The sequence below is a fragment of the Coloeus monedula genome, assembly GCF_965178545.1.
Source record: "Coloeus monedula genome assembly, chromosome: 9".
Lineage (NCBI taxonomy): Eukaryota > Metazoa > Chordata > Aves > Passeriformes > Corvidae > Coloeus > Coloeus monedula.
In genome coordinates this window covers 21,089,903-21,102,563 of record NC_138789.1, presented here as the reverse complement: position 1 = coordinate 21,102,563, position 12,661 = coordinate 21,089,903, and the positions used below count along the sequence as shown (strand labels likewise).

General features: G+C 44.8%; 1 protein-coding gene across 4 annotated transcripts in view; it reads right to left on the bottom strand.

Moving 5' to 3' along the window:
* Window positions 1–12,661, bottom strand: part of SZT2 (SZT2 subunit of KICSTOR complex) — a 55,251-nt gene that overhangs the window by 36,815 nt on the left and 5,775 nt on the right. For all 4 annotated transcript variants that reach the window (XM_082287214.1, XM_082287213.1, XM_082287215.1 and 1 more), the window contains exons 7-14: window positions 12,527–12,633; window positions 12,134–12,344; window positions 10,913–11,083; window positions 5,627–5,858; window positions 4,826–4,955; window positions 3,464–3,606; window positions 2,682–2,834; window positions 2,215–2,329 (exon numbers count right to left, since the gene is read on the bottom strand). In XM_082287214.1, coding sequence (XP_082143340.1) covers window positions 2,215–2,329; window positions 2,682–2,834; window positions 3,464–3,606; window positions 4,826–4,955; window positions 5,627–5,858; window positions 10,913–11,083; window positions 12,134–12,344; window positions 12,527–12,633 — 1,262 coding nt within the window. The remainder of the gene's footprint in view (window positions 1–2,214; window positions 2,330–2,681; window positions 2,835–3,463; window positions 3,607–4,825; window positions 4,956–5,626; window positions 5,859–10,912; window positions 11,084–12,133; window positions 12,345–12,526; window positions 12,634–12,661) is intronic.

Genomic DNA, 12,661 nt, shown 5'->3' with positions numbered 1-12,661 from the left:
TAATTGCATGCCAGCTCCTCCACAGAAACAGTCCAAGCACCCACCCTCATTCTTCCCTCCTCCTCTCCTCAACAGCCCACAGTAAATGTAAACTAGTCCATATCAGCTGTGGGAACAGTCTGGCTCTGTCTTATGTATTCCCTCACTATCGTGTTCATTTGTCAAACCTTTATGGCCAAAGGTTTCAGGAGCCTGGGTTATTTTTTAGGTTAACTTTTTCCAAGATACTTCCACAATGACTTCCTGATTACTCTTTTTAGCTTTTAGCAGCTCTGAATATGGTTCTATCCATGCCAGCATCTGATTCCCACTATAGCCCAGCATTTTATTTGAAATTTCTACAGTTAGGTTTCTTCCATGATCTTTGTTCAACTTTTTTCAATTTTTATTACCATTGTAGGCAAACAGAAGAACAGCAGCTCTCCATCTTCCTCAACACTAATTATTTCAGTAACTTTTCCCATCATTACTATGTCTTTTTCGAGGAAAGGAATGCCCCCAAACCCAAATGTTAAACAAGAGCTCTTTCCTGCACTATCCTGCCACTTGGGACCCCTTTGTGATTTCATATTGATATCACAGAACCACTAACTGTGTTTAAGCTCTCAAATCCCACTGTTTTGCATACTGGCTTCCAGCCACCATTGTGCTGCTTAGGTGTCACCAAAGCACAAAGGTTGAAATAGCTTTGTGCCACCCACACATTTCCCCAGCTCAGTACCTGTTACCTTTCTGCAAATGAATTCCCTACCCTTTGACTAGAAAAAAAGATTGGGAAAATCACAAACAGCTTCTGCTGTGATGAAACAGAGCACTTTGTCATTTTCCTCACTTTGTTCCCCAAGCCAGTTTCTGTTTTGTGACACCCCATTCCTGCAGTTCTACACTTGTGCCCTACACAGTCTCACCTAAAGCTTTCTGAAAGTCAACTGTATGAATTGCTTTCCTTCCCTTCAGCATTGGCAATTTGAATTGCTCAGCACAAAAACACCTTTTCCTTAAACAAAGCAGGTTAAGTTCTACTGCCATCCTCCACACTGGGTAGTTAATCAGCCCTATGGCAGGCAAAAAAAAAAAAAATATTGTGGATGATACAATTTATGACCTACATACAGCTCCTCCTGCAATGACCTGAAGCTTGTCCACAGCTGCAGGGTATGGTGCTTGTCTCACACCTTCTACATGAAATAGATAATGATTTATACCTGCCAGAGGGAACTCCTTCACAAAAACCTTTCACTTAGCATTACTAAGCTCATATGTTGGCCCAGCAACCAGTGCCCAAGTCCTGGATCCTCTAAAGACATGAAAGGGCAGATCTGCCAGAGTGCCAGAACATTTAGTATTATCTGGGTTCATTATCTCAGAAAGAGATGGTCCTTCCCATGTTTGTCAGCTTCTCCTCAGACTAATCTCTAACACTAAAGCTAAGTTAGACAAACCAAAGATTTCTTTCATGAAGATAAAAGACCTAGATTTAATGATAAACTTCTTGTTCATATTAAAAAGTTCACATAGCTTAATAGCAGAGCATCTTTCTCATGCTTTAACTAGGAACACTTAGACTTGTCTCAGCCATTGTAACTGGTGGTAAACTCCACCTTCTGCATCTGAGTGGGGCAGCCCGTTTCTTTTGATACAAAAAGTTTACTAAAAGTCTTTCTGGCAGACTTTTATCCTGAAAACATTTCCTAGGTACTAATTTTTTTTTCTCTCCCTGTACTGCTTCTGTGGGGCATTGTTTGCATTTTAACTATTAACTTCCTCCCTGCCCAAGAGATTCAATATACATGTACTGGAAGAGATAGCCCAGGGAACATGTAGTACATCTATCACAGAGGTCTCTACAGGTGAGTCAGACAAGTATCTGCTGTTCTTTACAGATGGTATTGATTGTGCTTTGGCCAGAAGGATAGACTAGATAACCTTTGAGTCATTTCAAGCTCCACAGTTGAATTAAGCAGTGGGAAAAACATCCATGTGACCAGCTATGCTATTGATCTTCGAGTCTTTGGGTTTAGATCTTTCATAGACTTAACAAAGAAAGTTTGTCCCAACTGACCCTTTCTGTTACAACAGATTCAAACCCATCTAAGCCTTAACATAGTAGTTACTTATTAGAGGGTAGCTGCCCAGTGTTGCCTGTGATCTACCCACCGTTTCCACATTCAGAACTTCTTGTTCTACCCCACAAAGCAGACAGCCAGCTCTCACCTTGTTCCTGGCCTGTGCAGGTGTGCCAATGGGGAACCCCAGCCGGAGAACCATGCAGGGAGCTTTGGAGATGATTCGTACCACATAGAACGAGGAAGGGGTAAGATCCTCAGACCTAGGGAGGAGGGATTAGGACAAGGCTGAAATGGCATGGATCTTGCTGCTCTGTCATGCCAGACCAAGCAGAGGTCTGCTCCACAGAGGCAAACAGCCCACACAACTTCACAGTACCACATATCAGTTCTAGCATGCAGAAACCACCCTAGCTGGCTTCCCTCTCCCTCTGGGCTGTGCCTGGAACACAATGGAACAGTTCAGAAACTGCAGGATTTCATACTCCCTTGTCTAGCTCTCATCCTCTCCTGTAAACATCTGCTTCAGGCCCGTCACCACATACTGGTCTAACCAGATCCTTGTTCAGGCCACACGTCCGATTCCCCACATGGCACCGTGTCAGAGCCACTCACCCATGGATCAGCTTGACATAGGAGTAGCCCTCCACCAGCACAAAGCTGCTCCAGTCCCGCAGCAGGGACGTGAGCGCCGAGTGGGAGATGCGGCACTGGATGGTGCTGTAGCGGCCGTTGTTGCCTGGTGTGTGCAGGTGCTTGGGCACAGGCCTGCAGGGTGGGCAGAAAGTCATTTCAGAGCTGTAGTTTCTCTTCTTCTCCCAAAACCCACAGAGGCTTTGCTGCATCCATCCTACTCCAACTGGTCTATCAGCCTTTTTCCTCCACAGCAGCCAACAAACAAGCACCTCCCCTAATCTCACAGTGGAGAGAGCCACGCTCCCTGAGTGCACTGGAATCTCCACACCGCAGAAAGCACATCCTTTGTATGCCATCTCCCTCCATGCAATAGATGACTATTATTCACATAACTCTGCAACTAGGACCAGCCTCAGGTAGGCAGTGCTTTTGGGAAAGACATTTTCCAGCAGCAAACAAAAGCATGTGGGTTAGCTCCCAAATGAATGGTCCCATACCCCCTGCAATCAGGAAATCAAAATCCAAGAGGGAGCTGAGAAACAATTTATCTTTCCACTCTCAACAAAGATGACTTCCTAACCTACTGTCCCTCTCAGATAAACAAACCTTCAGCATCCATTAGGCTCCACTAGTGAAACCCTTCCCTTGGCCATAGGCACCTGCAAAAGAGCTGCAACTCCTCAGCTGGGCTGAACTGGACACCCTGCTTTCCCAGGCTGGCCCACAGCATGCACATGAGCTCAGCCCTGCCCATTACATACGTGTCATGCTCCAGAAGGATGACTATACGATGCATGTGCAGCCATCTCTGCCAGAAGTTGGCATCCATGGAAAGGATAGGCTTCCAGTAGGAGGCAAATTGGGAATGGCTTGAGTCAGACCCACTGTGCTGCAGAGATAACACCTGAGAAAATGACAGGACAATATTCAGCATGAAAGTGCTCTACTCAGAGAAAGTAAGAATTTCTCTAGCAGCTGAGCTGTTGTAGGCCAAGAAGGCCACATCCCTGGCTTTGGGTAATTTCCTCTGAACAGAGTAAGTCTGCTCACATTGAAACGCAGTACAGTGTAAGCAAAAATAAATTAGGCTCCTAAAATGTCAAGATAATTAGGAATTTAACTACTTAGCATCAAGTAAATCAACCACGAAAAAGATGGCATATGTAGCTGTGTGTCTTCTGACTGAGAGGGGGATATATGGCTTGTGTCAGCAAAGTAATTAAACACTGAGATTACTCATCTGAGAGTGCTCAGGCAAATAGGGCGCCAGAATGGGTGGCATTGGACAACTCTAATAGGTTTGTATGGTGACACTGGCTCCACCAACTATAGCAACACTGCTGACATAGAAATACAGTGGTGGTTAGCCACAAGATGGGATGTTCCAGATATACTTTGGGATACATAACCCTACGCAGGGAAAATGTACTAGGCAAATCTAAAGAAGGACTTAAACAGTAAAACAAAAGGAATAATTCTCTGAAATTAAAGCTCCCCTAACTTTAATATCTGCTAGTTCTCTTCCATCTATGCCAAGGATGCTGGTAGCAGGGAACAGATAATATGCTGGCTCTTCTGCTTAGTGAGTTTCAATGAGTTTGAATTTTGCAGTGGAAACTATTAGCTCATATTTTGTTTCGTTTCTGCTGTGCAGATGGCAAGTATCTCTCTTGCACCTTCCACATGAGTGCTCAGAGCAATGAGCCTATTAAACAACTATTCAGCACATCGTGTATCTTCACCTGACAGTACTGAGCTACATCTCCAGGGCAGTGGTTGCACTGCCAGCAGCAACTCCATGCCTATGGGGCATCCACTGAAAAAGCACAGCAAAAGCAAGCGTGTCAGCCTTCCCATTGGTCTCACACATCACAGCACTACAGGAGGTGGTTTCAGAGCACACTTAGGAGACTTGCTGCTGGGCTTAGAGCTGTAGTTGCATCAATGGAGACATAGGGTGATGTCTCGGGGGAAATGCATGGCATGGGATGTTGACTGTACCACACCTGAACTCTCTGACTGAGCAGGATAAGTTGAAGACAAAATGAGCAAGAGATGAAGCCTGAGTACAAGAACAGGCAGGGGAGACAACCTGTCCCACATTAGAGAGAGAGGCAACATACCGGAGTGGTGGATCCTGGGGGGATGTAGAACAGGGGCACCCCATTCTTGGTGCTCTCAGGAATGGTAAAGTGTTCTGGGACTGTGTCAAAAGACTGCAGATGTACCAGCATCTGATCTGTCTGGTTGATGCTGTAAAAGAAGAGGCAGTTAGCCACAAAAGCCTGTGCTCTCCCCATTGCTGCTCCAGTCAGCGCAGAGCTTGCACACACAGCATGCCCTATGTACTGGGAGCCCATCTGCACCAACAGAGCTTCCTCGGGAAATGCTGGAACTCCATGCCCAAGGACAAAGAGTGTGTTAAAAGGGCTTCAGTGTAGCAGCCTCATCCACACAGAGGATGAACAGAGTTGGAAATGAAGTGCTAGAAAAGGAATCTGCCAAAGAGTTGGATGTAACAGTCACCCTGGCCAAGAAATGGTTATGACCCCAGGCACTTCAGCCCCAGACACGTGTGATGTGTTTGCTGCTCCCGGTGTGACCACACAGCACAGCTGCATGGGTGTGCTGTAAGAACACATGACCTCCATGGGATGGCAGTCAGAGGTAAGGTTTGCATCCCAGGATCCAGATTCAGGAGCAGCCACACCATCACCCTGAAGCATCCTTACAAACTAGATCACAGACCAGTTTGAGTCTTTCCCTTGGCTAGACAACAAGCTTGTTACCAGTCGTGTCCTCTCCTCAGAGCACATTCCTTCTGAACCCTGGGTTGGGATGACCACCTGAAAAAGCCTCATGCCAAGGAAGGAATTACTTGTTTACACTGGGCACTGGAAACTGCTGGGCATGGTCCAGCTCACCTCTGCAAGGTGTTCCAGAAGCGCCGGATGACTGTGGTGCGGTACAGACTGGTGATAGGCTTCCTCATGGTGCAACTGATGTCATGCAAAATGTCATAGCTTCCCTCCATTGTCACTTCCACCCAAGTGCTGCGTTTTGATGGGTCCAGGGGCCAAGGTGTCACAGCTAAGTACTCAATCCTCATGTTATGCTTCCAAAGCAGCACCAGTTTCACCTCCAGCTGAGACCCACCTGCATGGGAGCAGAAGAGCAAGTTCAGGTGTTTGTTCCATACACATCTGAGCTATACCTCTGACCAGAGATTCATGAGTACCATGCGATCATTTGATTGCTGAGGGGAACAAAGGGATCTAACTGTTTGGTTTAGCTGAAGTCACTCTCTCTCCTCTCCACCTAACGGAGGCTTTGCTTGCACTGAGGCGTTTGGTGAAGAGTTCTCAATTCTTTAAGTGTGTATGTAATACCTGCACTAGGGAAGGAATCTGAAACTCAGAGGAAGAGCTGACATTTGCAATGGGCTCTCTTCTTCACAGCCTCATCTTTGTTTCCAAGAAAACTGCTGCTTTGCACAGATGAGCAGGGCCATTAAACTATAAAGTTTTGTCATCCACACTGCACAGAGTTAATCCATCCCATTGCAGAAACACAGCCATCTGACGGACACAGATCATAAACAACCTGGAAGGTGAGGCCTAATTCTTGAATTAATCTCTATTCATCCTGCACAGACTGTATTTCATGCAATCTAGAACTTCAGTCTTCAAAGCTTCTCACCATGTTTACATTCTCTTCCCAAAGTCGATAAGAATGAATATTCACCTATTCTTCAACCTGTACATTTTTACCATTTCCTTTCAGCAAGCCTGTCTAATAAGATTAACACTAACACCTGACAGCAGGCCTCGCTGAGCCAAAAGAGCAGAGACCTGTCCCACTCCTGCTGACTGTGCCTGTGTATTTGTACTGAAACATCCCAGGGAAACACATGACCATGCTGTGATTTCAGCTGCTCGATCATCTATTCTATGTCCAGCCTGCTCTGTACTTTGCCAGACTTGCAGCGTTTGTGTGATAAGTGATTGGATGTGCTGGAAACCTTCTGAACAGATCATCAGCCTGGATGCTCCGTTTCCTGCAGAGTTGCATTTGCTGCTGTCAGAGGCACATCATGCCATCCCCTTCACAGGCTGATTGAGCTCCACTTTAAAGCCATCTTTTTGCTCTCATGGTCCCTGCTGGGAGGTTCCCTCAGAGCACTCTTCCCCCATCAATGTTTAGAAGAAACCTTACAGAGTACATGCCAAATTCATGCTTGGTTTTTCTTTTGATTAAATAATTTTTATTCTGAGCAGCTTCATTGACAGGGAGTGTGCACTACCAATAAATCCTTACTCAGTTTCAGCTGTTACTGTGACAAAACATTCATTCCCCTTAACAGACCCAGACCTTCCTGCACCTTAAGAACTCACCTTTCTTGAAAAAAGATGATCAGAAGTGTATACTGTATTTTACTTGTACTTCATCTGGGGGATTAGTAGGATTTTATTTAAGGTCACTAATATTTTATACAATGAATGGTTTGTGTTATTAGAATTGCACCATCTGTTGTTTCCTATGAAGATTGTCTAGTTTATCAGAGAGGTTAAACAAGAATTTATAAATTCATCTCTTTTTATTTCATACTGTCACCTCACTCTTATTGCTTTAGGGCTCATCCACTGCTTTCTGCACAATATTTTTGTTCTCATAATAAAGCCTTTCTACTTCATCAACAGAAAACATGATAAGTAAATTCCCACATTTTTGCTTAGATCATAAATGAAAATATTTCCAACTTTCACCTCTGTTTCCATTAGTCATCCTGGCTTCACTCCTATGATCCCACACAAGCAAAACTAAAAACACGGGCAAAATATTTACTTAGTTTGAAGTTACACCTAGATGAATCTTCAGCTTTTTCTTACTGCAAAGCAATCTCTTTCTGTTCCTGACTTTATAGCTAATAAAATTCTTCCTACTTTGATTTCGTTCACAAAGTCCAGCTCTGTTTTTTTAGAAAACTCACATTGTCTTCCCGATTCCTGTCACTAGAGAATAGCCATTCTCACTGCCCAGCCATTTTTGGTGCTGGACTGATTCACAGAGGAAGATGATGTTTTGAAAACCATCCTCCAGGCTGCCCTCAACACAAAATGGCGAGAATTTTTTTTTTTTTTTTTTTGCTACAGAGGGAGATCCCCTGACAGTGTTCCAGAAAGTAAAAGAGCTGGGCTCAATTATGCACCATGGCCCTGAAGCTTCTTTTCCTTCCATACTTTCCAATCCTTTTCCTTTCACAAGTACTTCTGCATTCCTAACTAACCAAGCTGCCTCCTAAATACCTAAATATATAAAAATCAAACAGTGAGGGTAACCAGAACACTTATAAATATCACAAACAACCTCTCCAGGCAACTCTGAGCACAAAGCTAGCTATTTAATCTATTTTGTCTTTGGTAAAGTGAAGGAGAAAAGCGACAGTGTCAAAGTCCACAACTGCACTTTTTTCCTCTCGCTTCACAGCCAGCTGGCTCCTTACCAGCCTTTAATTGGCAAGTGTTGGCAATCCAGGTTAATTAACTGTTCTTTGTTATCCACTTCTCTGTAGAATGGCTCAGAGAGCCCTGATTAGGCAAACATGTTTTTCCTTAGCAAAGGCAGTACTGAATGTCTAAAATTTCTCAACTCTACTTTTACCTGTTAGCTCAGCAAAACTTTAAGCAACTCCCCAGAGCATTTAGCCTTTCCAAAGTATTAAATAACATTATCTGCTACTAGTCTGAAGGCTGCATAGAAGTACACTCTCTATTTTTGATACCTCTGACATTTCATTTTCAAATTTCTTCTAAAAAATACACAGAAAGTATTTCTGGCCCAAGGAGCCCCTGAGCTGCAAAGAGCTAGAGAGGGCTCAAAGGAAGAAAAAAGGAAAGCAGAATAGAGATTATCATCATGTATGTTTACCCTGCTCTTACTCCTGTGCACCTGCCCACAGCTATTCACCACAGAAGGTAATTCTGACCCAGCAGCTGCTCTTCTGCTCTCTGCTCTTGTAAAAATGGGAGACCAATCCATTTAGCACTCCAAGGAGTAAAAGCCAGCAGGCAAATACCTGGAGGAAAATGCAGGGAGCATGGTAACATGTTGTGATATTTCTAATACATTCCTCCAGAGTGCAGGAATTCACTGCTTTACAATATCCTGAGCCACAAGTTGTAGCTACACCTTTGTGCAAAAAAAGTACAATGTGAACTTGTCTGACTGCTTTTTGAATGATTCATACCTGGTGAATGCTCTTCCAGCATTTCTGTATAGGACTACAGTCACCAAAAGCACTTCAGCATTGCTGCCAGATTAAAGAGAAAGGTTTTTTATCCAGCACTGTTCAAGTTGTAAGTGAACTTGTGCACACAAGAATAAAAGACACTGAGTGTGGACATGAACGGACTTGTCACACTGTTTCACAGACATTCCTAGACAAGGAGAGTGCAATGGATCTAATCTGCCTGGATTTAAGGGAAGTAATCTCATGGCACACCGACATTAGTGAAAGCAATCTGCAGACATTACTAGAACAGCTGTCTCACTGGGAAAACTTAGCAGACACTTACTTTTAACAGAAAATTCCTGAAACAAGAAATTAGGGAGATTCCTGGAAGACCAACTTTAGAAATTATCCCACCTAATATGATTGCTAGCAATCTTCCCCCCAAAAATGGTGATTTAGATCCATTCAGTTTGTAAGATGCATCAAGGCAAAAGAATTGCAATTCCCAGGCATCACAGTGGAACAGGGAGGTGAACTGAGCAAAATGAACTTAAGAGTACTATCATGTGAAGGACAGCACATGTAGGGACTCCTAAACAAACAAAACCCAATAGAACACCCCCAAGGACTCATCAGTTGAAAGAAAAGGTGCATGAAAGATTCAGAGATTTCTGCAATACAGTCATGGAGAATGTTCACATGATTCCCAGTCTATCAGATTTGTTATTTCACTTCAGAAGCAGGGAAGTGTCAATGCTGCTGAACAAGGCACTGATAAAACTACACTTGAAACATTCTTATCAACTGTTTTGAGAAACATGAGATCAAACTGAAAAGAAAACAACTTAAGGGGAAAAAAAAAAAGAGCTATTAATCTGAATAAACAAAACAGAAAGCCTGCCCTTACAAAATAAAGGCGAAATACCTGCTTGCTTAATATTAACCTGCCAAAAGGTAGGTTACAAGGAGAAAGATGTCCTTAAATATGTTTGTGGAAGGCAGAGAAGGTGGATAAATTTAATTAAAAATAATAGTCACACAGGTCCAATTTGGTCTCAGGGATTTTAAAAAGGAAGCCAGAGAAAGAGCAATGAAGCTCTGGGACAGTCTTCCAACCAGAGCAGTGGCAGAAGGTATTTACATGTTTTTTAGGCAGACCACAGTAAATTCACAGAAAACATCACATGGCAAGTTTGGAATGGTTTGGGAGAGACTTTGATTCTCTGATGTAAAACACATTCTGTGTACTAATAAGCTTGCATTTGGATTTTTTCATCTCCCCTTCGGTTAAAGTACTAGCACTAGTCACAGCTGGAGATGGAAATTTAGGTAGGATTTACTGGCCCTCCTTAGGATAATCAAACCCCTCAAGGTTCCTAGTCAGCAGCTAGTTCTCACCCTCCAGGTGCTATGTCTAGTGAGTCAGGTGAGAGAACAGGATCACTGGAAGGTTTTATGGTCTTCTAGAATTGATCACAGTCCTGACTGATCTGACATTTTCACCTAACAATATCCTTGTTTCACCCAATTTCTTCCTTTGGAAGACTGTAGTTCGGAGGCATTAAGCCTGTTGTACCAAAGGGCTCAACTTTGTGTTAGTATTTTGGAGGGCATCTAGCAAAGAACTAGAAAGGGATGAAAAAAAAGAGAAATATAGATGAAATCCCAAAAAACTCTGCAAATCCCAGTTCTGTCACTAGTTTCTCTGCAATTGTGGGGAGTCATTTCCAAGATACAGTGCTTCACTGGCTGTCTCTCCCCAGGCACAACCACAGAGAGCAAGCCTGGCAAGTGCGTAACCACACAATACTAGGCAGCCCTGCAGCAGGCAATTATTTGTGAAAACAGAATTTGGGGAAAATGGCTCCTTCCTCCACAATACCACCACTCTGCTGAGATGGCAGATGCTGTGCTTTCCTCTAAGCAGCTGAGAACAGAGTCCTATCTGAGTCTCCAGCCCTTAAGGCAGCAGAGTCACCTTTGGTGATGTTGACCTCCCGGATGCTGTAGCCCTCGCGCAGCCGGACCGAAACAATGCTCACGAGGTCGGCGTGCACCTCCTTCTCCGTGTGCTTCTTCCTCCGCATCGCCAGCGCAGGGTTGCTGCTTGCAGACACCAGGTGCTCATTGAACAGCCTGTGCTGGGACACTGCAAATGGCAGGGATGGGTTTGTGAGGGAGCAGCTCCCCTGAGCCCCATCATGCAGCAACAGGCCTCCCCAAGAGCTTTATAAAAGCTGCCAGGAACACTCGCTGGCCTGAAGAACAGTACATCCTTCCGGCACCATTTACACCCACTCCTGATTCTGCAACACAGCAAACAGGTTCATCAGTGTGGCCAAAAGGCCTGGGAAAGGGACAGGGTGGGGTAACAGGCACTGCTTCCTCTGGGACAGCTTTTGTGACAAGACACACATTGGAATTCCACATCCAGCCTAGACAGGCAGAAACTGCACATCTGTTTCAACAGTCACACAGCAAGCGTTGGGGCTTTACGGATTTCCCCGGAAAATTTTAAGTTCCCAGGTGCTTTTTAAAAGGTATCGGGATGTGGAAGACTTGAGCTTAAACCACTAACAGCTGATCTTTTTAAGATTCAGCATTTCCAAGTCCCAAGCTAGCTCTCTTCAAACTTGCCAGTTTATGTGGCTTCTGCTGCCAAGCTACAGAAAGCAGATGGCACCAGCATATCGCTGGGACATGAAAGGGTGTTTCCATGTTTTACTGGTAACTAAACTAATCTCTCCTGGCACACTCTCAGTCACTAATAGTCACAAAATAAGAACAACCAGGAGAAGCATTTGGGACAGTTCTCAGGGGTCTAGTTTTTCAATCCAAACTGCCATCTGCAAGCCCTGTTAGGACACGCTCTGCAGAACATCCCTGTCTGCAAGCTAGCCAGTGTGCACGGAAGGGTGGGCAAGAGCTTCTGACCCCCTCCAAGTCCCAGCACAGTGGGCCTAACTGCAGATTGCTAAATCAAGGGATGGTGGAAAATGGGGCATTATTTTTCCCTGGTCCACCCAATTCCTGGAACCTGAAGGGGATTCGCAGATGGGGCTGTGTGACCAACTGTGCTCAGAGCCTGCAGAAGGCATGACAAGGGACAGTATCAGCATAACCAAGCCTGAGGAGTCACCCCAAAGAGAGGTGCTTTAAGACACCCATCTATTGGAAGAAGGACATGCACATTCCTCACCACAATAATATTCTGGATTCAGGGACTCCCCAGTACGCAGAAAGGAGTACAGTAGAAATGCCTTGTGATACACATTCAGATCCAGGCTCAGGGGATCCAGCTCAGGGCACGTGGAGAGGTAAGCACCAAAAGTGGCCATGGCGATGAATTTCATCAGTTCCACATTGGGAACGTGGCCAAAGCTGCAGTCATAGGAGTAGACACCGCCCACCTATGGGATGGATAAAGGAGACACCTGAGCGACAACAGCAGTGCTGAGGACAAGGCAGATGATTGGTCAAGGACTCAAACAGGCAGAGAAGGCCCCCACTTCTCCTCAGGAGGTGACTGCCACCACCACCAATCCACCTGCCTCCCTCTGGTACCCACACTCCGAGGTACCAGCAGACATACCTGCACAAAGGAGCAGGCCACTGTGCCACTGCGCAGCTGGTTGAGTAAAGTCTCGCACACAGCCACGTCAGGGACACTGGTCACACCATCCGTAATTATTATAATACCTGTAAACAAGGCAGCATCTTAGTGCAT